The sequence below is a fragment of the Martes martes genome (assembly GCF_963455335.1).
Source record: "Martes martes genome assembly, chromosome: 10".
NCBI lineage: Eukaryota > Metazoa > Chordata > Mammalia > Carnivora > Mustelidae > Martes > Martes martes.
In genome coordinates, this window is record NC_137898.1 from 60107736 (window position 1) to 60134892 (window position 27157).

At 43.1% G+C, this 27157-nt stretch overlaps 1 protein-coding gene across 2 annotated transcripts in view; it reads right to left on the bottom strand.

The window, feature by feature from the left end:
- The window catches only part of P4HA3 (prolyl 4-hydroxylase subunit alpha 3), a 37939-nt gene extending 12513 nt beyond the window's left edge, over positions 1 to 25426 (bottom strand). For both annotated transcript variants that reach the window (XM_080816052.1, XM_080816053.1), the window contains exons 1-7: positions 25195 to 25426; positions 18161 to 18303; positions 17150 to 17373; positions 12572 to 12721; positions 6884 to 6935; positions 4827 to 4990; positions 4409 to 4585 (exon numbers count right to left, since the gene is read on the bottom strand). In XM_080816052.1, coding sequence (XP_080672178.1) covers positions 4409 to 4585; positions 4827 to 4990; positions 6884 to 6935; positions 12572 to 12721; positions 17150 to 17373; positions 18161 to 18303; positions 25195 to 25394 — 1110 coding nt within the window. In that variant the 5' untranslated portion in view covers positions 25395 to 25426. The remainder of the gene's footprint in view (positions 1 to 4408; positions 4586 to 4826; positions 4991 to 6883; positions 6936 to 12571; positions 12722 to 17149; positions 17374 to 18160; positions 18304 to 25194) is intronic.
- Between the last annotated feature and the right edge of the window lie 1731 nt (positions 25427 to 27157).

Genomic DNA, 27157 nt, shown 5'->3' on the forward strand with positions numbered 1-27157 from the left:
ACCTAACAATTGCCAGTTCCTCCCTAATTTATTTTTTATTTATTTCTTTTTAAATTTATTTGTCAGAGAGAGAGAGAGAGAGAGTGAGCACTGGCAGAGGGAGGCAGAGGGAGGCAGAGGGAGAAGCAGGCTCCCCGCCGAGCAAGGAGCCCGATGCGGGACTCAATCCCAGAACGCTGGGATCATGACCTGAGCTGAAGGCAGCTGCTTAACCAAGTGAGCCACCCAGGCGTCCCCCTAATTTGAAATATTTTGCACATGCTACTAATTTAGTGATAGCTATTGATCTCAAAAACAAAAGCTAGTAAGTGACCAAAAAATCTGACTTGAAAATAACCTTGCTTGCTGAACTGAAATAAAGTGGTATTTGAATCCCTTCTGCATCTGAGACTGTGAGTTCTGTCAGAACAGGGGCTGCTTCTCACTCATCTTTGTATCCTAGTGGCACAGGGCCTGGACTACGGTAAGCACTTAGTGTTTGTCACGTTAACTGAACACCTCCAACGAGGAAACTCTCCACCCTCAGGTGTAGCCCACTCCCCTGAACAATTCCGACAAAACCCTTCCTTACAAAGAATCAAAATCTGTTTTGCTGCAACCTGACTATGTGGGGGGAAAATTCCCAAACAGGTTCAATGTAACCAATTTCACTAAATGTTTCTGTTTTGTTCTGAATGTCTAGATATGATTTTAAATTCTTTTTAAATAAAGTGGCTTCTAACTGCAAAGGCGCTGTACCAGGTACAGAAAGAGAAAGATTTACATAAGGATGTGTCTGCTTCTGCATCTGTCATCAAAATGTCAGCTCCATGAGAGCAAGGTCTTTTGTCAGTGCTATGTCCCTAGAGTCAAGAGACACCTGGCAGGGAGTAGGTGCTCAATATTGGTGAACGGAGCAAATGAATGAATGAATGATTGAACCAGAGTCCTGTGCTTAATGACCCAGCCCTGGAGCTTTACATGCTGTCAGAGCAGAGCATGGGGCAATGAACTGCACAAGACACACACCCTTTCCTTCTTGGAGGCATCTATCATATTACTATTCCAGCTGCTAAACCAGGTAGACAAATTTGGAAAAGTCTTTTTGTTTCCTTGAACCTGTTTCCCCAGCTATAAAATGCAGCATGTGAACAACACCTTCTTGGGAGTTCCTTTCAGCCTATCCTCCTATGGTATCAGGATTGATAATGCCTCTGTCTAGTCCTTCACTCAGCATCCTCCCCTGAACCCCTTGCAGAGGAGAGAGGAGAGGTTCTTAGAGGAGATGCTACCTTACGTTCTTCTAGGGTAACATCAGTGGTTTAAAGAAAAATCCTAGGGAATCTCCATTCCATCCTCGTCCCCATTAAGACTTAACTCCTTTAACCCTTATTTATTGTACACCAGCAAGTCATTCACTTCTGGGGACAAATATCTACTGGTTGTTCTCTGTGCTGAGCACCATGCTGGGCACTGGAAACACAACATATGGAGCAGACATAAGTCATGTAATGGAGCCGTAATGGACAAGTCCAGGCCACTAAGAGAATATTAAGAAGGAGCATCTCGTCCCTTATGAGGGATAGGAAGGCTTCCCAGGATGCCCAAAAGACAAATGGAATCAAACAGGTGAAAAGAGGCCAAGGGGAGAGTGATTTAGGCAGAGAGAAGAGTGTGCACAGAGGTTGAGGGAAGCAAGCCCCATTCATAGAGATCCAAGTTGTTCAATGTGTCTGGGGCATCAAGTGCAAGGGCACAAGCTGTGGAGGGGCCAACAGCAGCAGGCCAAGGAGCTTTATAACATTCAAGGGTTTAAAGCAAGGGCTTGACGTGGTCAGATGCAACCTTGTAAACAGTACTCTGGCTGCAATGGGCATAATACAGGGCGAGGCATTTCAAGGACGGCCTATGATCCCTCCTAGATTATAATCTAGTTGAGGAGACAGGATGCTAACTCTTGAAATAGCTAGTGATACAAGACAACACAAAAATGGTAGAATAAATGAAAAAAATTAAATACCAGACAACTGGTGACAAAAGCTTTGAGTTCAAAAAAGAGAGAGGTTATTATATGCGGCCCCAAGAAGTGCTCTGAAAAAAAATGTTCCTACTGAAAGAACCCACGAAAGTGGAGAGTGACGGGTCTAGTGGGCAAAGAGAGGCATGAGGCTTCCCTTGAGTCTTTTAAGAATGGGTGGGATGTGGATAGTGGGAGAAGTGACAAGAGAGCAGTGTTTGGGATGGGAAGCAGATGGAATAAATTCAAGCCTCAGGAGAGGAGGCTTCAGTGGCTTGGGTTGAATTTAGTTTCCATGCGGCAGCCTCACCCTCTGAGCCGAGGCTTATTCCCGGCAAAGCCCAAGACCAGACAGAGATCAACGTCTCCACATCAGCTTCTGGGCAGAGGGAGAGTGACAAAGTCACTGCCAAATAGACGACCTGGCCCCGACAGACTGCGGGGTGGGCTGCCTGTCCTGCTACCACGACAACAGAGTTGTTCTAAGGAAAAAGTAGCTGCTGGCCAAATACTACCACTGGCTCACTGAGATGCCAAAGCTGTTGAAGATATTTTGTTCCAACTGACCAGTGAGAGCTTAATGCTCTCAAAAATTGCACAAAGATTCCAGACCTCACTGGAGGGGTTCCTGGATGAGATGACTATTGCTACTCTTGTCCCTCCAATCCATGTCTGCTGTCAGAATCTTCCTTAAAATCAACAGGCCTGATCATGCCAATCTCCTGTTTAAATTGTCCAAGAGCTCCCCGCTGCCTCCGGGATAAAATCCAAGCTCCCCAGCACAGTATTTATGACACTTCCTGACTGTGTCTTCCCACTTATCCTCATCTCCGATCACCTCCCGCCCCAACCCTTGCACGCTTGCGCCAGCAACCTGCACCCCGTTCTCTGAACACACCGCATGTGGGGTCTTTGCACGTATTGTTTCGTCTTCTTCCCATACCCTTTGCCACCCTGCTACTCTGATGAATTTCACATCCACCAGGAAGCCTTCTCTGTTTTTCCCTCCCTTCCCATATGCTCTTCACCCATCTGCCTTTCCCTCACAGGAAGGCTCACTTTTTGTTGCCGCCATAGCACCCACGGCTCCCTGCACACACCTCTGCTAGGGTGCCCAGCACCACGGACTGGAAATATCCGTTTTCCCCCACTATGCTGTGAGCTCCTACAGGAAAAGGGCCAGTAGTATATCTCTGCGAATGTCCCGCACCCGGTACAGTGTCTGGTGCACAGCAGGCTTGGTTCTGTTGACGAGTGACTAAACGACCACTTGGATGAACAGGGCACCCTCAAGGGCATGATGACATAAGGAATTCTGAAACAGCCATCTAAAGAGGCAGCATGCTTATACTGATGAGGTTGGCGTGTTATTTTTCTAAATATCTGCCATCCTTCCTGGGCAAGGATTAAATGTCCTCTTCGCCTTGGCATCAAGGTTGGCACCGCAGCTCGAAGAGCCTTCCCTGTAGGAGCATTAGACACACTCGCCCTGTTGACTGCAGCAGTGGCCCCAAGCTTTGTCTCAACCAATGAGACAGGGCAGAGGCAGAAGCTTTAGGAGCCAGCTGGTAGTTTGCCATCTCTGTCTTTGTCTCCTTTGAGACTGGAGATGTCCCCAATATAGGCGGCTCTGTCAGGCTGGGTCTCCAAGTGAAGACCGTTCTGCCCCTCCTCCCAACTGCAGCCAGCCCAAGACAGACACATAGTATAAGTAAGCAGCAAAACTTTGTTGTTGTGTCTGCAATGTGGGGGCTATTTGTTACTGACCATAACTTAGCCTAAGGCGATACGAGAAGGCAGAATAACAGAGCAGCCATCAATGTACTAAGTTCCAGGTTTGGCTCCAGCTACCTGCCTGACCTTCATCAAGTCCCTTTCCCTCTCTGGGCCTCAGTTTCCTCTTTAACAAAATAATCTAGCTAAACTAGATAATCTTTCCTCTCTGAAATTCTGTAAATTTGCACTAGGATATCACTCCTTATCCACCACTTCCCCTATTTAAAAAAAAAAAATTTCTACCCATTATGTGGAATGATTGACATTGGGGAGGAGGGGTCCTTTTGATTTTTTTTAGGTTAAATTTACATATAATGATATGCACAGATCTCAAGTGTACCATTTGCTGAATTTTCACAAATGTACACAGCTATGTACTCCACATCCCACATGAGAGCACATTTCGAACATCCCAGAAAATGCCCTTGTCCCCTTCCCCAACCCATCCCCTCCCTCCAGAAGCAATGACTTCTGTGATTTTTTTTCACCACTGATTTGTTTTATGGAATGGCTGGCATTTTGAATTCCTGGACTGGTAAAGTATATAGTTGTCCAGGCTGACTGTTCTCACATTCCTGAACTCCAGGCATGTGATGACACAAAGCAAAGTTCTTGGCAGGCTTTGGGGATACTCACCCACGGTTCTGCAAGCCCTCTAATCTTCTGAGCCTCCATGTCACTGACAAAGTCATGGTAGAGAACAACATAGGGCTCCAAGTGGATGACCTCCTTCCGGATGGGCTGGAGCAGCAGGTAGGGGCTTGAATTGGTCTCATAGGAGCAGAAAAGGCTAGGGATCTGGTAGTGAATAGGCTGGAAGAAAAGCCTAGAGTCAGTATAAGAGATGAAGGGTTTAGGAGAAGAAGCCAATGTAGGGAACTATGGCATAAAAAAACTGGTATGTGGGAGATTGAGAATGTGGTCACTCTGATGCTGTCCAAATGAGCTTTACATTTCTAATGCATCAGCCTTTTCCCCTCACATCATTCCAATGCTACCTTCTCTTTCTCTGGGTAAGCATATTCCCCCTTTCTCTTTCCCTGAGGAATCCTACCTGGGATCCCAGGGTCTGACATAACCCCTCGTAGGTGTCTCTGGTCTGCAGGTGGGGAACATTGGGCCTCTGGATGACAGCCTCAGCTACCACCTGGTTGGGGCTCTCTGCCAAAAGTTTTTCATATTTCAACACATTCCTAGCCATCCTCTTATTATCTGGGCCTGGAAGAAATCAGAATAGGGAATAATACAGATTAACAAACAATGGTCTCAGGGAGTGCTGCCAAGGTTTCCTATAGCTTCCCAGTCACACACAACCAGCCACTGGCCACCCTGAAAAGCTCCCGTGTCCATGCACAGGAGGATATAAGGCCCTCACTCCCAGAAGAGTACCTGTATTAAGAAAGATTGAGTTAGGTCCAGTAGATCTGAGGGTGCAAAGGACTTTGGGAAGGAAAGTGGTACTTAACACTGTTAGATCAAGGGATCATAAGGATGGCAGCTCTAGGATAGTGTGATGGTAAGTTTTATGTATTAGGAAGAAGCTTCACTCATTCCTTCCTTCCTTCCTTTATTGATTTTCCCATTCAATAAATCTTCAGTGAAAATCTATAAGGTACTGGGTACTGTGTTAGAGGCTAACCTCCCAGAGTTTGGAGCCTAATGGAGAAAAGCTACATTAAATAACTACTCACAGTGAAACCCATAAATGCCATGAAAGAGAAGTCCAGAGAGCCAGAGCCTAAAGCAGAGAGACCCAACCTATTCTTCCCTAGAGCAGTGAAAGCTAATCCATTTCCCAGTCTATGAGATCCTTCAAAATTCCCAACTAGCCTACATACAGAGCAGTGCAGGTGTGAGACAGACGGGTTCTAGGCTTTGGTTCTAGCCTGGGTTCCCCCTGGGGTCTTGTGTCTTATCTGTGCCCACCTATTGGTGCCCACTGTGGCTATAAGAGGTCCATGGGCTGGCAGCTACCCATGGCCTGCTGGCCTCTGTGCCTGAGTTTTAGTGCCTCTCAGAAGGACATGCTGGATTGTTCTAATGATCCCAAAGCATTGTTCTCTAAGGAGCTCAGTGTGCCTCTAACTACCACCACCACCACCCTGGCAAAAGTTACCAACCTTTTTGTAACAAGAGGCAAAATGAAATTTGGGAGAATAGAAGTAATGACCCCAAAACCCCAGTAAAAATACTACAAAGCCAGAAATGGAACTGGTAATCTCAATTTGCTTTGTCCTATTCCACCTATAACTGCACATGGTTTGGGTTCTCTGGGACAGACAGAAATTTTAATAGCCAAACATAAAGAAATAAAGAAGGGCTGGGTTATCATTTTGCCTGTAGTAATTGCCCACATATCTCCAGACCATATGGCTACTTCCACATCCTACTGTTTGCCCAGTTACCAGAATGGAATAATGTTACTAAATGGATTCATTAAAAAGCTATAAATACATACAACTATGAAGTCCTATGTGAAACACTTTATAAATATTAAAATATCACAGTGATTATTTACTTACTTTAGTATCTCAGTATCTTATGAAAGGAAAACCTAGGAAGCTTCCACCAAAATTTTAACTAAAAAATATCAAAGCAGAGAACGAGGCTGGGAAATCTTGCTCCTGTTCTACTCTGGTGATGTGCTGTGTGAGAAGGGTCGAAGCTGAACCCTGCACTAACCAAGCAGGGTGCTTGAAGGCCAAGCGAGCTCTGGTTTAAAGGGAAGAACTGATATCTCTGGGGAAACAGCTAAAATAAGTAATCCCGCGGAGTCACTCCCCTTGCACACACAGCTCTCACAGACTTCATGCGCGCCCAGTCCTGGCCTGTTCCCCACTGGAGCAGCACTAACGTATACCCGGCTGCGAGTAGAAGACGACAGACTGATACCTCCTTAGCATTTTCCCACAAACCAAAAAATTTCCCCCTGATATATTGATCAGTAGCTAAGTAAGATTCAATCCAAAATTAGAAATGTGGTTTGGATTAAAAAATTAGAGAAATAAAAAAACATAGCAGTCTTTTCCTTGCAGGGAATAAGGGCCAGGAGCAGAAGGAATTTCCCAGTGAATCAGAGCCGTGGCTCATTGATCTTCTATCATTACGTACTGTAGAGAAGAAACTCTCGGGAAAGGCTGAGGGCGCACGAAACATTGCCAGCCTATAAAACAAAAAGAAAGAAAAGGAGGCGTTAGCTACAATGAGGATATCTTCTTTAACCAAATCACTAAATGGATTAAAAAAAAAAAACTATAAAATACTCTTACCACCAGTAGACAATAAGACTCATTGAAATGAGCAGCAGACTAGAAATGTAGAGGTTCTCGGTTCTAATTCAGGATTTTCAGCCCTAATGCAACTCAGGTCTCCTCAGTGTCCTCATTTTACAAATGACTCATTCCCACCCTTACCAGGGAAGGTAGAAACATAAACGAAAATAAACTTTCTTAAAGTGCCTTGAATCTTAAAGCATGCAAAACCACATAACTGGAAGGTGGTGTTATTTTGGTATATTTCATTATTAAATTTAACATGAAACTATAAAAACCCTAGTAAAAATATAATTTGTTCTCCAGGCTCTGTCCTCCCTATAGTCTATGAAGGTAGCAGGAGGGAGCCAAAGGAAGAACTAAACCTGAAACATTCCCACTGCATAGTAATGACCTCTCCTTGCCACTGCCATTTGACCTTGAGCTACACATGTTCAGAAGTACACAGGGGCTTTCCAGACAAACTGGGGAAAAGAACTCAGTGTAGGTGGGCTGCCATCCTGCCCTGGGCGCCAAGGAATGATGATGAACTGATAGAATCATATATCCTTCTGGTCATTTCATTGTTCCATGTTAAAAATTCATGTTTTAGGGCACCTGCGTGGTTTAGTGGGTCAGATGTCTGCCTTTGGCTCGGGTCATGATCCCAGGGTTCTGGGATCAAGCCCTGCTTCGGGCTCCCTGCTCAGCGGGGAGCCTGCTTCTCCCTCTCCCTCTGCTGCTCCCCCTGCTTGTGCTCACTCTCTCAAATAAACAAAGCCTTAAAAAAATTCATGTTTAATGATAAAAGCAACAATAAGCACACTATGAAACATAAGAGACAGGAAAAAGAAATGTCTGTTGAAACCCAGGGTCTCCAAGCACTTTAGATGAGGTATAGCATGTACGCATTCACATTTGTTACACATTTTCATATCCTGATTGTTTTACTCTACATTGTCATCAGGGGGACTTTTTATATAATTTCATAGTCTTCGGAGATGGCATATTTTAACTGTGGTAAGAAACACACAACTTAGAGACACCTGGGTGACACATTTGGTTAAGTGTCTGGCTCTTAGTTTCGGCTCAGCCTGTGATCTTATAGTCATGAGATTGAACCCTTCGAGCAGCTCCACACTGAGTGGAGTCTGCTTGAGATTCTCTCCATCTCTCTCTGACCCTCCCACTTATGCTCTCTTCCTCTCTCTCTCTCTTTTAAATATATACATGATTCTTAAAAACAACAATAGGTAGCTTGGGTGGTTCAGTCATTGGGTATCTACCTTCGGCTCAGCTAGCTCATGATTCCAGGGTCCTGGATCAAGCCTTGCATAGGGCTCCCTGCTCAGCGGGAAGCCTGCTTCTCCCTCCCCCACTCTCCCTGCTTGTGTTCCCTCTCTCGCTGTATCTCTCTGTGTCAAATAAATTTTAAAAATCTTAAAAAAAAAAAAAACCCACAACATAAATTTACCATCTTAACCATCTCTAAGTGTACAGTTTGGTTATGTTAACTACATTCACATTGTTGTGCAGTCAATCCCCAGAATTTTTCCATCTTGCAAATCTGAAACCCTGGGCCCAACAAACAACTCTCAGTTGCCCACTTCCTTTAGTCCCCGGTAACCACCATTCTACTTTCTGTCTCTATAAATCTGATTCCTCTAGATACTTCATATAAGTGCAATCATACAGTATTTGTCTTTTTGTGATCGGCTTATTTCATTTAGCATAATATCCTCAAAGTTCATCTATGTTGTAGCATGTGTCAGAATTTCTTTTTTTTTTTTTTAAGATTTTACTTATTTATTTCTTTGAGAGACAGAGAGCGTGCACAGAGGGAGAGGGGGAAGGAGAAGCAGACTCCATGCTGAACACAGAGCCTGACACAGGGCTCAATCCCAGAACTGCAAGACTATGACCTGCGCCAAAGGCAGATGCGTAACTGACTGAGCCACCCAGGCACCCCTAAGAATTTCCTTCTTTTCTAAGGCTAAATACTATTTTCTTGTATATAGAGACCACATTTTTAATAGCTGCATTTCATTCTACCTAAAAGCTATATCACAGATGACCTAGACATATAGATTTTTTGCAGTTATTTAATACCATTAGTTACTCTGTTCAATACTTAACAGAGGGATACTTAAGTAATGTATTGGTAACGTCAGATTATTAACTCAAGGTTATAGCTTTTCAGACTCTTTTGAGATGAAGAGGACTAAAATACAACTTTACATATTTTTAAAACTCAAGGACTCTTTCATGAGATAAAATTAGATTTTATCAAGAACAAAGCTACATTTGGGGCACCTGGGTGACTCAGTTAAGCATTTGCCTTTGGCTCAGGTCATGATCCTAGGGTCCTGGGATCAAGCTCCATATCGGGCTCCCTGCTCAGTGGGGAGTTTGCTTTTCCTTTACCCTCTGCTCCTCTACCTGCTTGTGCTCTCTCTCTCTCAAATGAATGAAGAAAGTCTTTAAAAAAAAAAAAAAAAAAGAAAAGAAAAAAGTTATTTTTGAATGGACTGTGTACACTATATAGTGTTACATGAACAAGGTGAATGTACGCTTGCAGTGTATAATATAATAATAGCTTACATTTGTTGAGTGCACATGTCATGAACAGTGTTAAGGGCTTTACATGTATTAGCTCATTTATTCCTCATGACAACCCTTTGAGGTGAGTATTGAAGGGGAGCAAAATAAGCCACCCCAAAATATGCCTCTTTGACATAAGGATTCTTTTGAGCTAATTATTTTGAGAAATGGCAGACATAGGAAAAGCTCTGAAAAACCAGAGAAGCTACCCTTTTGTGAGAGAAATTTGTATTTATAAAGGAGTCCTCCATTTGTGTCTCCCTCTGTGTACTTGGAAAAGAAGGATGACTCTGAATTACAAGAGAATCTTTTTTTTAAGGTATATTTATTTATTTTAGAGAGAGAGAGAGCGTGTGTGGGGACCGGGGCAGAGGGAAATGGAGGGAAGGCTCAAGCAGACTCCGCACCCAGCATGGAGGCTGACACAGAGCTTGATCTCAGACCCTGAGATTACCACATGAGGTGAAACCAAGAGTCAGCCACTTACTCAGTCACCAACTACACCACTCAGGCCCCTTGAATCACAAGAGAATCTTATCAATGGAGAAAGCTCACTTAAATCTGCATAACAACCTTACCCTTGTTGGCATTTCCTGGTAACCCCCCAAAATTGGCCTCCCCCCACACCTTTCTTTCTACTGTATTTAGCTGGAAACGGTATTTAAGGTGGAGACTTAGGCCACTTCAAGGAGTTTCTCATTCTTCCACCCCACCTACCATGTATTTTTCCTCTTATTAATCTGTTTTTTATTGCAAGGATGTCTCAGCCAAGCACTCAGAAGATTAAAGAATTACTTCCTGCTCCCCCACTTCCTAACAGCATCATTATTATTCCCCTTTTAAAGATTTGAACCCAGGTCAGTTTGACTTCGGAGCCTGTGGTTTAATCACTACGCAACTGTCTCTTGTTAAAAATTACTGAAATAATTTTTTACTAAAATATATCATGAAAAACTATTATATAAGTATTATATGTTATATGATATTATATATCACATATAATATTTTCATAGTATAAATAATTATATATCATTTTATATGATAATGAAAGATCCACAGAGGGACAACTATCCCAAATTTATAAGGGCTAAAAAGGGGACCATAACTGTCTATGAGACAATGCCCGATGTGTTCTATAACTGTCATGTAAAAAAATGTGCTATAAGAACACAAAGGAGTCTGAGAATTCTGAGGAGAATTGAGGAAGTCTTCACAAAGTAGGTGACATTTGAGCTATGCCTTGTGAGATGAATAAAAATTACCAGACAAAGCACAATTGTGGAAAGGGAGAGTCTACCAGTGAGCAGAGGAGAAACCTGAGTCATCAGAGGGTAAAAAAGCCAAAACCAGTCCTCAGGCACTGCATTTGAAGCTCTGTCTCTCAGGGTAAGCTGCTTGAGTTTATCTTCTCCTAGTCTCTGTGTCCATTCTGTTTTCTTCCTCTATTAAAACCCAATTTTCTCTTGCCTTTGTGGTACCACAGTGATTCTATTAGAGCTTTAATACAGAGCAATTGAGCAGGCGCATTAGGAAGAGCACTCTGGAAAGTCTTACAACAAAGACCCACTTACCAGGAACTTCCATGAGAGGAACAGGCCCATTTGCTACTCTGAGAATAAATCTGTTTTGGCAGCAACATGTGGGTTTGGACCACCCATGTCCTCCTCCCTTTTCTCAGGAAAAGGGGAAAGAGAAAGGAATGTAGGGAGCAGAAATGGTTTATTAGCTTTGGAAGCTCTAAGGAATTGGCTCTGTAAACTCTATTTCCAGCCTATTCTTGAAGACTATACAATTCTGGTGGGAAAGGGATTAGCTATACAAAAGGACGGCAGATCGCCCTATTCAGGGAAATGAGCTTCCACGAGAGGATCTACAACAGCTCATAGGTCAAGTGCCAAGGAAAAGCAATCCCTGGAGGAGGTGCTGAGCGTCACTACGAACCAGTGACACCAGCTCAATAGCCAGACACTAGTCATGGTTACAGCTGAACTCAGTTGCAGATGGGAGAGGATAATGTCGGGGAGGAAGTCCTTCCTCTGCCCATGGTCCTTCTAGCTGGACATAGAATTAAATTGACAAGAGACAGATTAACAGGAGAAAATCAAATGTAGTAGGCACATGTATGGGGAATCCACACAGACACAAAATTCTAAAGACAGTGAGGCAACATGAAGCTTCTATGAGTTAAGAAGGGTAGAGTCAGAGGACACAAGGGGGAGAAAGTTCATCAGCAAGAAGGCAAAGGGAGATATTTGGAGAAACATGGTTGCCCTATTGTGCAGAGAAGTTCTTAGGTCAAGGGGAGTCTCTGTTAATAGCTTTCTGCCTGTTACAGACTCTCCTTTCCAACATAAACTTGGCAGTTGCAAGGAGGCAGAGTGCTTTTCCTGCATCTGCTGAGTTTTTGTTACTTTTAACTCAAAGTAATCTTTATGCCAAAGTGGCCCATATTGGGACAGCCTGCCCTGGGCCCCTACCATAACAATCAAACTTCTTCCTTAGATATTGACAATATCACAACAGAACACCTGTGAGAAGACAGGAGCTGCTGCCAGTGTAAAAGAGTGCTCTACATCAACTATGAACCCGTTAGACATTTGTCAATGCCCCTGCTGCACTACAGGTGGGAGCCTGCCTCCTACACAGAAGACGATGGTTTTAAAGTAGTCAAGGTGCTGGAAAGAGCACCGGACTAAGAGTAAGACAGACTTGGGCACTAATCCCAGCTCTGTGAACTTCGTGACAAGTTAGGAATTTTTTGGAGATTTAGTTTACTCACATGTGAAATATGGAAATAATAAAACAACTGCCCTGCTTGACTCACATTTGGTCCTGTTGGGAAGATGAAATAAATTGAGAGACATGAAAATGTGTAGGAAATTGTCAAGCAGATATAAAGCACTATATTTATTGTGATAAAAGTAGTGAGCCTCCCTTACTCCCCTACCTGGAAATAGGCAAAGGCCAAGTGATCCAAGGCATCCTCTAGACTTGCCTCATCCTCTGTCTTCCATTCTCCATAAGATCCTCGGAAGAGACTGACAGCCTCCTCCAGCCATGGAATGGCATGGTAGTAATCCCCCATGTCATACGCCACCTGTAGGTAACATAAGTACCATCATTAAGCCTGAATGCACAGGTAGAGGAAAGGAAATGACAGAGTGAGAGGGCCTATGGAACACAAGCAGGCAAGTTTTCATCTCAAATTCATTTAAATTCAATTTATCAACCATCCATTATATCCAATGCATTGTTCTAGATGTAGCAAAGACACAAGGGTTCTTGCATTTAAGGAAATTATAATATGGGGACAAGAGAGATATGAACTCAGTTAACTGTAATACTGGGCAAAATGCACGAATACTCAAAGGAAAAACGCATAATATGTCATGGAGGCAGAGAAGGGAGAGACTTGGGAATCTCAGAAGGCTTCATGGAAGAAGTGGCATCTGAGGTAGGGCTCCCCTGAGGAAAGAAAAGGATTTCAATAAGCAGAGATTGAGAGGAAGAACATTTTAAAGTAAGGGAATGGCAGAAACAGAGCCAAAAGCAACTTGTGTTCAAGTTAGACACTGTGTTATAGCCTAAGGTGAAGAGAAGCAGGAAATGAACTTCAAAAGGTAGCATGGGCTAAGTTAATTAGAGTTGTGAGTGTCAGGCTTTTAAAAAGATATTGCCGGTAGCAATGTGAGAAATGGACTGAATTCACTCATTTATTTATTCAATATTTACTGAGTACTTGAAATGTATCTGGTGATCCCTGACCTTAAAGAGCTTATAGTCATATGAGGGGCACAAGAGTAAATCAATAATTGCAACACAATGTATTAGACCCACACGGGAATGCTCGAACAGCCCAGTGACTTTTTTCTATATTGAATGTTGGAAGGCAGGAATGTGGCAAGGTGTACTAGAGCTTGCTCCTGTCTTTTAACAGCTTACAGTTAACTAGAATTCCAGCACTGCAGGTGGAATTTCCTGGAAGTAGATGTTGGAGACAGCATGGAATTATAAAATCACAGAGTTGGAAGCACTCTTACAAAAAATTCTAACTCTACTCTAACTTCTAACCGGCAAAAAGGCAGGGCAGAACCTAGAGATACTGAAACTCTGCAGTCTAAAACAGTAAATCAGCTTTTCTTCCAGGTCTGCCATTCATCTGCCATGTTATTTCTCTGATCCTTACTTTTCCTGTTTATGTAAAAAGGTTGAGTTGAAGAATAACAGCCAAAATGACTGAACTTTTTCTGCTAAGTTAACAATTTAAGTTTTCCCAAGTCCCAAAAATATGGTAGATTGAGATAACTGGACTCCTTCCAAGCAAAAAGACTTGGAACTTTTGAATAAAATATAACAAATATTTTATGATATATTTTCAAGAAAGAATGGAAAATACCCAGGTGCCAGAAACAAAAAAGGAGCTAAAAACCTCAGCAATGAGCTTAAGAGCAGATGCTGAAGCTGCTTAGGATGGGGGCGGTGTTAGTAATCCCGGTACTTAGCAAAATTTGGTTATACTGCCCACATGTGCCCCCCCCTTACACCTCCCAAAACCTAGGCACTAGAACAAAGACACACTCATAAAACTGAAATCCATGAAAAACTATACCTTAAAGGAAAGGTAGACCAGAAAAAATCTACCCATTGTCACAAAGAGTCAAGAAAACTGGTTTGTTTCTGTCTGGATATTGTTCAGGGGAAGCAAACTGTCTCCTTAAAATATTCACGGTCTTGAACCTATGTTTCATGTGAGTTTAGGGTTTGAATCTGCATTATTCATATAGCTCAGGAAACTCCAGGCCAAGAAATCAATATCATAATGGATCTAAGGTCAGTGCAAATCAAAACCACAATGAGATATCACCTCTTGCCTATTAGAGTAGCTATTATCAAAAGGACAAGAAATTGTGCTGGCAAGGACGTAGAGCAATAGTGCTATAAACTGTTGGCAGGAACGTAAACTGGTGCAGCCAGTGTGGAAAATAATATGGAGATTCCTCAAAAAATCAAAAACAGAAGTAACCTTTGATCTACCAATTCCACTTCTGGTATTTATCTAAATAAACTGGAAACACTACCTCGAAAAGATATGCACCCCCATATTCATTGCCAGTATTATTTATAACAGTCAAGATATGGAAACAACTTAAGTGTCCATTGATGGATGAATGGATAAAGAAATGTCACACACACACACACACACACACACGCACGCGCATGCACGATAGAATATTATTCAGCCGTAAAAAATGAAAGTTGCCATTTGCAACAACATGGATGGACCTTGAGGGCATTATGCTAAGTGAAATAAGTTAGACAGAGAAAGACAAATACCATACGATCTCACTTATACATGGAATCTAAAATAAAAACACAATAACAAAAACCCGAGGCTATAGATACAGAGAACAGACTGGTTGCCAGAGGTGGGAAGTAGGGGGAGAGTGAAATGGGTGAAGGGGGTCAAAAGGCACAAACTTCCTATTATAAAATAAATAAATCATGCAGATATAATGTACTCCAAAAAAAAAAAAAAAAAAAGGAATCTAAGGCCAGTGATACCACCAGAGTACTGGAAAAAGAAAACCCAGAACCCTTTGGAGTGATATTCCCACAACTCCAGTCACAGAGATTCTTCTAGATGGGGAAAAAAGTCCTGCTAAAAATAAGCTCACAAACATAATAAACCATATCAGGAAATAATCAGTCATGAGCAAGAGTCAATAGACATGACCGTGGCATAGTACAATTAGACAACTAAGATTTTCAGAAACTAGAAAGGCTGGTCTGCTTTAAAATAATCAATGGAGGAGGAAATTAGAGATGTGTAGATGAAATAAATTTGGCCACACGTTATAATTATTGAAGCTTCTTCTTTGACCCGTCAAGACCACTCCCAGAGAAATAAAAACAATTGTTCACAGAAAGACAAGAATGTTAATAGCAGCTTTATTCACAGTAGCCCAGGCTGGAAACAGTGCAAGTATCCATTCCTAGTAGACTGGATAAACAGCATGTACTATACTCATACAATGGAATACTACTCAGCAATAAAAAGGAATGAACTATTAATAAATGCAACAGGTGGATAAATTTCACAGATCCAGTGTGCTGAAAGAAGCTGGACTCAGGATAGTACATATATATTGTATGGCTCAAGACAGTTCCTGGGCACTCAGGCAAGGGTTGAGTGAAAGGGAGGGGTCAGGAGTGGTGAGGAGAAAGAGGAGGGGGGCTTTATTGAGTTATATGTAAATTCATTTTTTAATATTAACCTTAATGCCTTTTGTTTTACATAAATTCCTTTTTAAAAATTTGAAATGAACATTGCAAAATTTTAACATATTTCATCTCAATTGTAGATATAATTGCTTGTTATTTTATTTTATGTAGTTTTCTTATATTTGAAATGTTTTATCTTTTAAAATAAGTGAATCAAGACAAAAATAAAGATGGCCGGTGAGGGTTTCAGGAAGGCACTTACTGCATTTTCAACATATGGTTTTAGTTTCAGAAAGGCTTCACGAATCAAGCGTATATTGGTACCATACACAGAACTATTTTACCTGGCTGAAATTTAAATTAGCCATGAACACGATGATTGAGCTGATTCCATTCAGGATCTTAGAGAAGGGAAAATGGTACATAGAGAGGCTTAGGGCAACCCACCTGCACTAATTTGGAAGACTGATCTCTAAAACTTAAAATCAGGGCACATGAGGCCCAGTCTCAGATATGCTAATGAATACTGCAGGGGCTGGGAAAGTTTACTTTTCCTGCAATACACATCTTCAAAATTAAAAAGGATTTACTCCATTACTTCTTGTGGCAAAGGCTAACAAAGAATATATTGTAAAATAACCTCAAGTGTGCTTATAAGTTATGATCAAAGATCAGTTAAATTTCTCATATGGAAGGTTCCTGAAGTCTATTTCCTCAAGTAATGTTAAAGTGAATGGCCTCAGCTTTTTGACACTACCTTAATCCAATACTTCTAAATGCTCAGGAAATGTTGCAAGGGATTCCAGAAAGTCTCAGGAGGCTGAGTTTTCGTGACCTTACCTCACATCTCCATCTCTTCTCCCCTTCCCCAACCTTGAATCCTGCTTCTCCTTTCTACCCAGCCTTTTGTCTGCTGGCAGGGCACTACTGTTAGGGTGACCCCAGGACCATTTTTCCCAGTCCCAATTTATGTCTGTCGTCCGGCCATAACTAGTAACACTCCTTTACTCTCCAGAATGTCCTGTGTATGTGATCACCTTAGTTATTATGGAAAGAACATGGGACTCAGAGTTAAAAGACCCAGGTTCAGAATTTATTTCTGCTACTTAAAATTGTGTAACCTTGGGCAGATTATTTACCGCGTCTGACCTTCAGATCCTTCACCTGAAAATGGGGAATTATACCAAATTTCCAAGTTTGCTGGAAGGACTTAAAGCATGTAAAAGCAATCAGGATATAGTTCCTTTATCCACAAGAAACAAGGGCTGAGCGCTTCGCTCGCTCTCTCTCTGGATACCGTTACCTTGCCAACTTGGAAGCAGTCATCTGCCGTGAGGGAGAAGAGCCTTCTGGGGCTGTACAGGTCAGTGACAGCAGAGCCAGCGACTCTTTGGAAGACGCCCCGGGCCAGGCCCTTCACGTTGAGCATGTACACATCCTGCAGACGCATCAGGGCCCTTGCTGCTCCCTCCACGTCCTCAAAAGCTGGGAGGTCCTGCTCCACCTTCTCATAACCATCCTTCAGAGCTGTCGAGGTGGTAAAAACACCAATCCACCATTCAAAAAACAGGCAGTGAGCATTTAATACAGGCAAGGCATAACCACCTGTTCAAATATTTCGTGAGCAAATAACATGTTTTATGTGTTTTTATTTCCCATGGCTAGCAGAGTCCTGGTGCAGAGTGGATGCTTAATACAATCTTCTGAATGAGGAACATAAGCTCTAGAGTAAAAACTAAAGCACACACATGTTGTTCCATCCTGTCTGTCTCCAGGAATCTTGCCCTTTGTGGGGGTAACTGTTCTTCCTCCTAATCTCCCCAAAGTCAACAAATTTCTTCAAGTACAAAGTAGAATAAATTAGGAAACTGACCTTGCTTCAGATCACATTATAGTTTAATCAAATAGAAATTATTAGACAAATATGTAAATGGAATGATATAACCTGTACTTCTTCATAGGGTTATGGTGAAGCTCAAATGAGATAATGGACATGAAAGCATCATTTTTTTTTTTAATTTTATTTTTAAGTAAGCTCTACATCTAACATGGGGCTGGAACTCACAACCCCAAGATCAAGAGTCGTAAGCTCCACCATCTGAGCCAGCCAGGCCCCCCAAAAGTGCTTTCTAATGTACAGTCACATAGACAGATTAATAAGAGGACCTTAATTATCTGTTAATAGCAAAAGCTATGAAGATGGAGTAATACCTACCCACTTCATGACCCTTCATCACATTCCACCAGAATCTCTCTCCTTTCCAGAGTCAGGAGACAGAATCTTCTCTTACCCTCCAGCCCTCCTCCTCATTACCTCGGATGTTCTCACTGGCCTCCAGACTATGTACCACATTCCTCCAGTCAGACTGTAGACGTTTGATGAGAGTAAATGCAAGCAGAGGGTTAGACACAGGGGTTGCCGAATCCTCGTGCAAAGAAAGCACCTTGTCATAGAATCTGGAAGAGAGGAGTAGAACAATCTCGCTTACTGATATAGCCACCGCCCCTAGCAAAGGCTGGCATGGTGTATGTGCATTCAGAGTGGTTAAAAATGAAACATGAACCCCTGGCGACTCACATAATCCTCTAGCCAATAAGCACAAAGAATATGAAAACTACCAAGACAAGAGAAGGAGGTCCATCCATTTGTTCATTCAATGAGTCAGTCTCTGCTCGTCAGTTACTGTACATCAGGGACCACACTAGGTGCTAAAGATTCAAAGGCAAGACAGGGTGGAGCTCTCAAGCAGTTCACAAGCCAGAAAATCTTTCCTCTCATCACTCTATTATCAATATTTAGAATCTGGTAGAAGTTCAAAAATGTTGTGAAATTAATTGCAATAATTGTGATACCTGCTAGGAGAGAAGAGAGCTTATAAAGAGCCATGTAATGCTCCAGCTACTTCTAGGCAAGGCCCCTAATCCAGGCAGAAGTTAGAAGGTGTAAGGGAAGACTTCCTGGAGGAAATGGCACTTGATCTGAGTCCTAAAGGATTAAACAATAGCTGCTACTTACTGAGCCTTTACTACATACTAGGCATTCTGCTAAGTGCTTTATATATATTTTGTCTCATTTAATTCCCCCCAAGAAGCCTCAGATTAGATTTTATCAAACCAACATTGAAGAGAGAGAAAATTGAAACAAGGCCACTCTGTTAGTGACAAAACCAGTTAGTTAACCCAAATCTTCCTGACTCCGAAGCTTGCTCTCAGCTGATTTTGCCATACTGTTTCCATGGAGCTAAAACAAAAAAGGAAGATTTTTTTTTTTTTTTTTTTACTTGAGTATATTTGACTCACAGCGTTACATTAGTTTCAGGCGTACATCACAGTGATTCAAAAAATACAGAACGCTTCACGAATTTGCATGTCATCCTTGTTCAGGACTCATGCTCATCTTCTCTATATCACAGGAAGAATATTTTTTGAGCCAATGGGACTAACATATACAAAAGCACAGCGGCTTGACAAGTATGTGTTCATTAATAAGTCGGTCTAAACTGGTTACTTGCTAGATGGCAGACTCCATGCTAGATGCTAGGGATGAAAAGACAAGACAGGAGGAAGGGAGGAGAGGCAGTCAGAGACAATTCAACATACATGAAGGGACAGAGAGAAATGGTAGGGGAGTTCTGAGCTGTTCAGTAGTGCTGGAACCCTAGGTGTGTTGGGAGGATGATGGGTAGGTCAGACTGGACAAGAGAAGAGCACCCCACAGGCCCTGCTGAGGAATTTGGGTTTTACCTTGAGTGCAATTAGAAGCCGCCAAAAGGTTTTAGGTGAGAGCTGGATACACTAGGAAATGTTTACGTATATGAATCTGTGAGAGGGTGGGGTTCAGAAGTGGGGATGAGTGGAGGCAGAAAGAAGTCTGGAGGTCAATGCAAAACTGGAAGCAAGAGTAAGGAGGGTCTGAACCATAATAATGACAGTGGAGGCAGAGGTCGGCATAGATTCAAGGGAGATATTTAGGAAGAAGTCCACATACAAAACTAGTAGCTGTAATAGGGGAGGTGGATGTGGGGTGGTCCAGCAGGTGTTCAGCCTCTCTGGCTTGCCAAATGTGTAGAAAAGGGTCAGAAATGGTAGGACCAGAAGTGACCATCTTTCCAGTTAATTTCTCTCCTTTTCAGATGTCCTAAAACAGTGTTCACATCAGCAAAAGATGCTGTTTCCTTTCCTGGCATACTACAATTATTCCATTTCTAACGCACTATTGGGATTAACATGATTACCATTTATTGATGATAATAAGGCAGACCTAAGAGTTGTTGGCATGCCCTCTAAAATTTTTTCCCTTGATTAAAATTATTAATTCCAGGAGTAATAAAGTAACAACAATGGAAGTAAAAAGAAAAAAGTGTGTGCAAAGTGAAGAGGATATGGGTTTAAAGGAATGTGCTCAAGAGCAGTGAGAATATAGGCATCCTTTGGCCAGAGTGTAAGACTTCAGTGAGGAGGTAGGGGTGAAAGTTAAGAACAGAGGGAGTGGCAGGGTGGAGGGGGGGTGGTTTCATTGCCTGGAAGCTGAGTCTGACCTAAGGGTTTCTCAAGGGTGGAGCCTGAAATAGAAGATGACTTGCCTCCAGGTGCCTCCAGGGAGCCAAGAGTTGAATTCAAGCATAAACTAAGGGACAAGAATCTGGGCCTTGGTGCCCCAGAGAGGAAATGAGAACCCTGTCAAGTCCCAGGATGTCTCTGATCTCTGAAACAAGGCACTTTGAGAATGGCTACTCTACAGTTTTAAAAACTAAACCAGCCTCCTGGGGTGGGATTTTTTTTTTTTTTTTTTTTTTTACTACCCATTATTTCCTGCTCCAGCTCCATATGGAACTACTTAGTGCAAGATATTTCACTGCTAGACGAAAACACTTACAAGCAGAGACTTGGGCTTGAATCCAGCCTGAAGAGTAAGTATCCAAGGACAACTGAGGCTGAGTGGGCAGTAATTTTATAGACAGTTGGATTGGAAGGAGACCTGGCCTCCAGCTGTCCCTCAATTTGCTCCTCTGTAATATGACAGAACTGGTCTAATCTAGGTCTCTCTGGATCCTTTCAGCATGACCATTCTATCGTTTCTTTCCATCATCTTTTCCATAACTGAATAAATAGATTCTTCATTTGGTGCTTGAGGATGTTTAACAGGCATCAGAGGAAAGACACAAGGCAGAGAGGTGAAAATTTCCCCCAAGTCCTCTAGCATATCAAAAGCCCTAGTGCCTTATTCTCTTCACATGACACTTTGTGTTATGGGGTCAGTTTATTTAGGGCAGGGGTTTGATCTCTACGGCAGCACATACTTCAGTTCGGCATTCAGATACATCATTTTTCTGTCACACAAAGAAAAAAAACCTATCAACAGATATCTGAGACTGGTTTGGAATCCAAACGTTGGCCCTATTCCCAGCCTCTGAGCAAATAGCTGGTTTTCAGAGACCGAATCACTGGATGCTGAATCCAAACCTCAAGTTTTCCTAAATGGCTTTTTGCTTTAACAAATGTTGCTGAGAGTAGAAAATCAGATCCTTGCTTCAAGAATCTGCACATAAAATTTGCAACCCAATCCTGCATTAAACATAGCCTGGATAGGTCATCCAGCCACAATACGTAGGCTATTTTAATTCAATATGTTTCTCCTTGAGAATTCAGCAATGGCTTTGTCTCAGTTCTTCTGAGACATTCCAAATGCTTAATTCATAACACAAAAATTATTGCTGCTGATATTACTCTTTCAATCTTGGTAGCTTTTAAAAACTAAAATAGCAAAAAAAAAAAAGCAAAAAATATATATGTATATTATAACTAGTAAAATTTTTATTCATTAACTTGGGGTAAGGAGTAGTTTCAACATTGAAAAATATTTTATTTCTTTTTTTAAAAAATCTTTTGTTTATTTATTTAAGAGAGAGAGCAAAAGAGTACATGGGGGGCATGGTGCGGAGGTAAAGGGAGAACTTGCTGAACAGGAAGCCAGCCTCTGCTAGATCCTAGGATCCCAGAATCACGACCTAGGCTAAAGGCAAACGCTTAACTACCTGAGCCACTCAGGCACCCCCAAAATATTTTATTTCTAAATTCAGAAATTTAAAGAAGACTATCTACTGAGGTCCTTAGAAATAACATCTCAAGTCACATTAGATCACCAGATTGGGATTATAGGAAAATAAGCAGAACTGCCATAATTTTTGTTTTAGAAAGCAAATATCTCACTAGGTTTTAGAGCATTGACTAAGGAACAGACAGTCTCTAAGATATCAAACTAAACTTTCTGAAATTAAATGTTCATAGCTCATAGGAGAAGAGAATCTAGAATTTTTCTGAATCTTTATTATTATGTAGGCTCTCACAGTCTTAGTTACTGCTTAGAGCCAAAGGTGGAGTCTAGTTTCACCATGCAGTCTCAAAATAAACAAAAAATCACACAGAGCTAACATTTGTTGAGCACCTACTACATTTCAAGCAAAATGATAAATGCCTTTACATGGTACTAATCCTTCCACCAAGTCTGTGGGTAGGTGCTATCATTATCATCATTTTGCAGATTAGGAAAATAATGCTTAAAGAGGTAAAGGACCCTGCCCAAGGTCAGAGCCAAGGATTCAAGCAAAGGTCTATTAAATTCCTGCATCCAGACTCTTAACCACTATGTTCTCCAGCTATTCATAAAACCTCAGCAGTTATGGAGTTTGGTCTGGGTCCTGGCACAGCAGATAAAGCAAGCAGTAAGGACCTACCTGATGGCATGATACAAAGAAACAATCAAAAGAACTATGTCCTAGTCCCGGATTTTGCTACCTACTAGATGTATAATTTCGGGTAAGGGTACTAAACTTTAGTTTTCTTATATTTTAAATGATTTCTCATTTGTTTATGAGAGCCATACAAACCTATTTCAAAGCATGTGTGTAAGGAGCAAATGAAATTAGGGTTCTGTGAAAGAGCTGTGACTATGACAACGGTGATGAGACAGTAAAGGAGACCAGCATCAGTGTCCCGCATCCCCTCCCTCAGTCACTCTGATCCACAGTGCCATCTCTCTGTTCCCTGGGAGGCCTGGCATCAGGATCTTGACCCCCCATCTCTACCTGAGCCACTCAACTAAAAAGATTAGTGGTATGAGAACAAGCACATGGAAGCAGGGAACTTGGTGGAATCTCAAATCAAAGAGAAGAGTCTTTTTTATTTCCACCAGTAAACCTAGACTCCAATGCATGTGGACTAAGAACAGAATTAAAACATTTTGCTTTAGGGATGCCTGGGTGGCTCAGTTGGTTAAGCGGCTGCCTTCGGCTCAGGTCATGATTCTAGCGTCCTGGGATCGAGTCCCACATCGGGCTCCTTGCTCAGCAGGGAGTCTGCTTCTCCCTCTGCCTCTGCCTGCCTCTCTGTCTGCCTGTGCTCACTCTCTCTGACAAATAAATACATAAAATCTTTAAAAAAAAAACAAAACATTTTGCTTTATAGAGTAGGCCCATAAAACACTGGGCAACTATGCAACCCTGAAGAGTGACAAGAATTACTGAACTTATCCTTTACTATTATAACACACACATACATTTTGTGTGTGTGCATGTGTGTATATTCAATTCACACTATTTGAAACTGATAGTAAATTTAAACACACATATAACTGCTTATATGCAAGCTACATACTTAAGAGCACATACCAAATCACATCATCATTCAGTTGCCATTGAGTAACAAGATCTTTCACACAAACTTCCACACATAGCCTGATTCTCTCCAACAGGGCTCTCTCCCACTGCCACAGTGTCCCACATGCCTTCTTCCCATGCGCCCCAGAATTAGTATTACTATCGCATACACTCGCTCAGCTATATCAGCAGTGCATTATGAGACAGCTCTCTGTTGCCTCAGCTCAGCAGAGGGCCAGATGATGTAAGACATATTTCAATATATTCAGATAGTTATGTGGTTACAGCACTGTTGGAGGTTTCTTCATTCCCAAGCAGAGAAGACACAACATACTCAAACACAATGTATCACATAATACAGTCATGCATTTTTCAGTTTGACAGTCAATACATGATTACAGTACCCCAGCGTGCCAAGTCTACAGTCTTTTATGCCACAGTGTGTAGCACTCGAGTTTGCTGATTGTATGGCAAACAGTATTAGCTGAGCATCTGCTTGTGTGTGCTGCACTCAGTATCCTCTAGTATCAAGTATGGTTTTCCCTACTGTTTTCTTGGTCTCAATATACACATATTAAATCTCAGTTATCTCGTATTTAGAATTTAAATCTTTTTTTAAAGATTTTATTTATTTGACACAGAGAGAGTGAGATCACAAGTAGACAGAGAGGCAGGTAGAGAGAGAGGGGGAAGCAGGCTCCCTGCTGAGCAGAGAGCCCAATGTAGGGCTCAATCATAGGACCCTGAGATCATGACCTGAGCTGAAGGCAGAGGCTTAACCCACTGAGCCACCCAGGTGACCCTCTATTTAGGATTTAGAGAACTCTTATTAAATGTGGGAAGAGAAGGAGAGTTGAAAACAAAGGAGACAATGGATATCTCTGATTAATAATTATGATGCCACCGACTCCGAGCTCCCTGAGGGCAGAGTTGGGTCTTGCTCACCATTTTATCCCCACTGCCTGGAAAAGTATGTGGCTCAGAATAGGCAAACACCCCTACTGAATGAGTTAATGAACACGAAAGCTTATTCATATACTGAGCTGTACAAGCAGCATCCAGAATGCTGCAGACATATCCATACCATCGTGCCCATCCAGTCCCAAAGGCACGTAAATCTCACACACGGTCACACAATGTCACTTCCTACTAAACACCCCTTCTCTGTCACACACGTGGCTATAGTGACACTGTATTTTCTCCCTCTCGCTCTTGCAGTCGCGCTGTGTCTCTGTGACACAGAGCCTGGGGACCCACCCGCATGCCCTATGAGGTACTCCTACTAGGCCTGAGTCACTCCCACCACAATTTGCCACAGCGCATCAACTTGGCTGTGTGAAGATGGCCCTGGGTGCCACTGGGTGTGTGCGACGGAGTTCGAGGCTCCACACTGTGATACAGCGTCCCCGAGGTCACGCTCGGTCTCTTTCTCCTTTATCTCATGCCACGGTGTGTCGGGGGTCCCACACAGGGGGACACTGAGTCCGACGGCCACAGTAGGCCACGCGGTGTCTCAGCCTCACGGTCTAGTGAGGCTCTTAACACCACTCTCAAACGGGGTCTGAGGTCCCACGCTGAGCGACAATAAGACTGAGTCACCCGCCACCCTACTGCACGGTGCCTCGGTCTCGCCCTCTGACTCAGTCTCCCCGACTCACGCGCCTCCGGGACCACCGCGCGCGCTTTTACTCACCTGGTCAGGTCGCGCAGCCGCGCCTCCTCCCCGCGCAGGTAGCGCCGCAGCAGCCCCAGCAGCCGGCGCTCGGGCGCCAGGGCGCGAGCCACGCTGGTCAGCGCCGAGAACGTGTCCCCACGCGCCGCGGCCCTTGCCGGGTCCCCTGCCCGGAGCGCCAGCACCGCCAGCAGCGCCACCAGCCCCGCCGCGGGGCCCATCGCCGGCTCTCGCGCGCGTCCCCTCGGACCTTCGGGCCAAGCCCCGACGCGCGCTGCTCCCGCCCACCCCACCCCGCGCCGCCACGCCCCACCCCGCGCCGCCACGCCCCGCCGGACTCTGGCCCGCCGGGCAGCCCCGCCTCAGGCCCCCCGCCCTCCTTTGCTCTGACGCCTCCCGGCGCTCACCATCTCCGCCTCGGCTGCCCCCTAGCTCCTCCGCGGGCGCGGGGACTGCCTGCGCCCTCAGGGTCCGCGGGCTCTCCACCAAAGCGCAGCCCTGGCAAGATGTTTCCACGATGCCCGGTTCACGCTTGGGGAAACTGAGGCGCGGGTGTGGGAGGACGAATTCCCTGGTCTACGGCTGAACAGCGCCATCCCCCGAATACTCACCCTTCTGGATCGGGAGTGGAAATACAGACACTACTGGATTCTGATGGGGGAAATCCAGGTGAGTAAATGAGGTGGTTCCTCATGACGACGCGCTGCGCGGGGAGAGCTGTGGAGGAGCAGAGGGAAGGAAACACTTCACAGAAGACTTGACATCTGAGCCATCAGGAAAGGCAGAATTCTGACCGAAGGTAAAGAGGGTGAAGTTGATTAGGGTCGCTGCATGACAAATCTAGGACCTATCAAACCTAAAACTGGGGTCCTGGGTCATTGCTCTATACCACATACCTATGGCCACTTAAGCAAAAACATTATTATTATTGTCTGACTAGGCTACTTATCCTTCCCCGCCCGCCCCAGGCAATGTTCATTCGTTCATTCAACAAATACTTAGCACCTCTGCCCACGGTGCTGAGGACATAGAGAAATACCACATCCAACCCCGAATCACGAGGGAAAACAGATGTAAACAAGTAAGCACAGTAAAGGGCTCTCAAGCCCAGGCTGTTACAAGTGAAGTATGACCTCCAGGTAAAGCTTTCAAAAATATGGTTCTAAAGACTCATTGTTGCGACTTTAGAAAGATTTAAAGGCATTGCCTAGTGGAGCTTCAGAGAATCTTAAGGGCATTTCTTAGAGTCTTTCTGGTAAACAAGAGAACCTCAAAGAGTCTTAAGAGTGTTCTCTATAAAGTAAACTATTTCAACTGGCAAAAATGCTTCTAAGAATCTTAATATTATTGTACCACAGCATCCCGACTCTCAGCCTAAGTTGCCCAGAAAGAAAAATAGATATGGCTTTTGTCTAAAGGAGTGAATTGCAATAAGGTTTATAGAAAATCATCAAAAGTTTTAAGATGAGGGGCACTTGGCTGGCTCAATCAGTGGAGCATGTGACTCTTGCTCTTAGGGTTATGATGTTCGAGCTTCGTGTTGGGTGTAGAGATTACATACATACATACACTTTTAAAAAAAAGTTTTAAGATAATTTTATCAGAAGAAGCACTGCACGTTTGAGTTAAAGACAAAGAAAATACAAAAAAAAAAAAAGAAAGGGAAGAAAAAAGGGAGGGAGTGAGGGAGGGAGGAAAGAAGGAAGGAAGGAAAGAAGAAAAGAAAGAAAAAAGATGCCATCAGACCCTTGTATCAGTTTCCTATTGCTGCTGTAACAAGTTACCACAAACTTAGTGACTTGAAACAACTCAAATTTATTATCTTACATTTCTGGAGTTTAGAAGTCTGAAATGGGTTTCACTGGGCTGAAGTCAAGGTGTCTGCAGGGCTGTTTCTTCTGGAGGCTCTGGAGGAGAATCTATTCCTTGCTTTTTCCAGTTTTCTGGGATGCCTGCATTTCTTGATTCATAGCCCCTTCCTTCA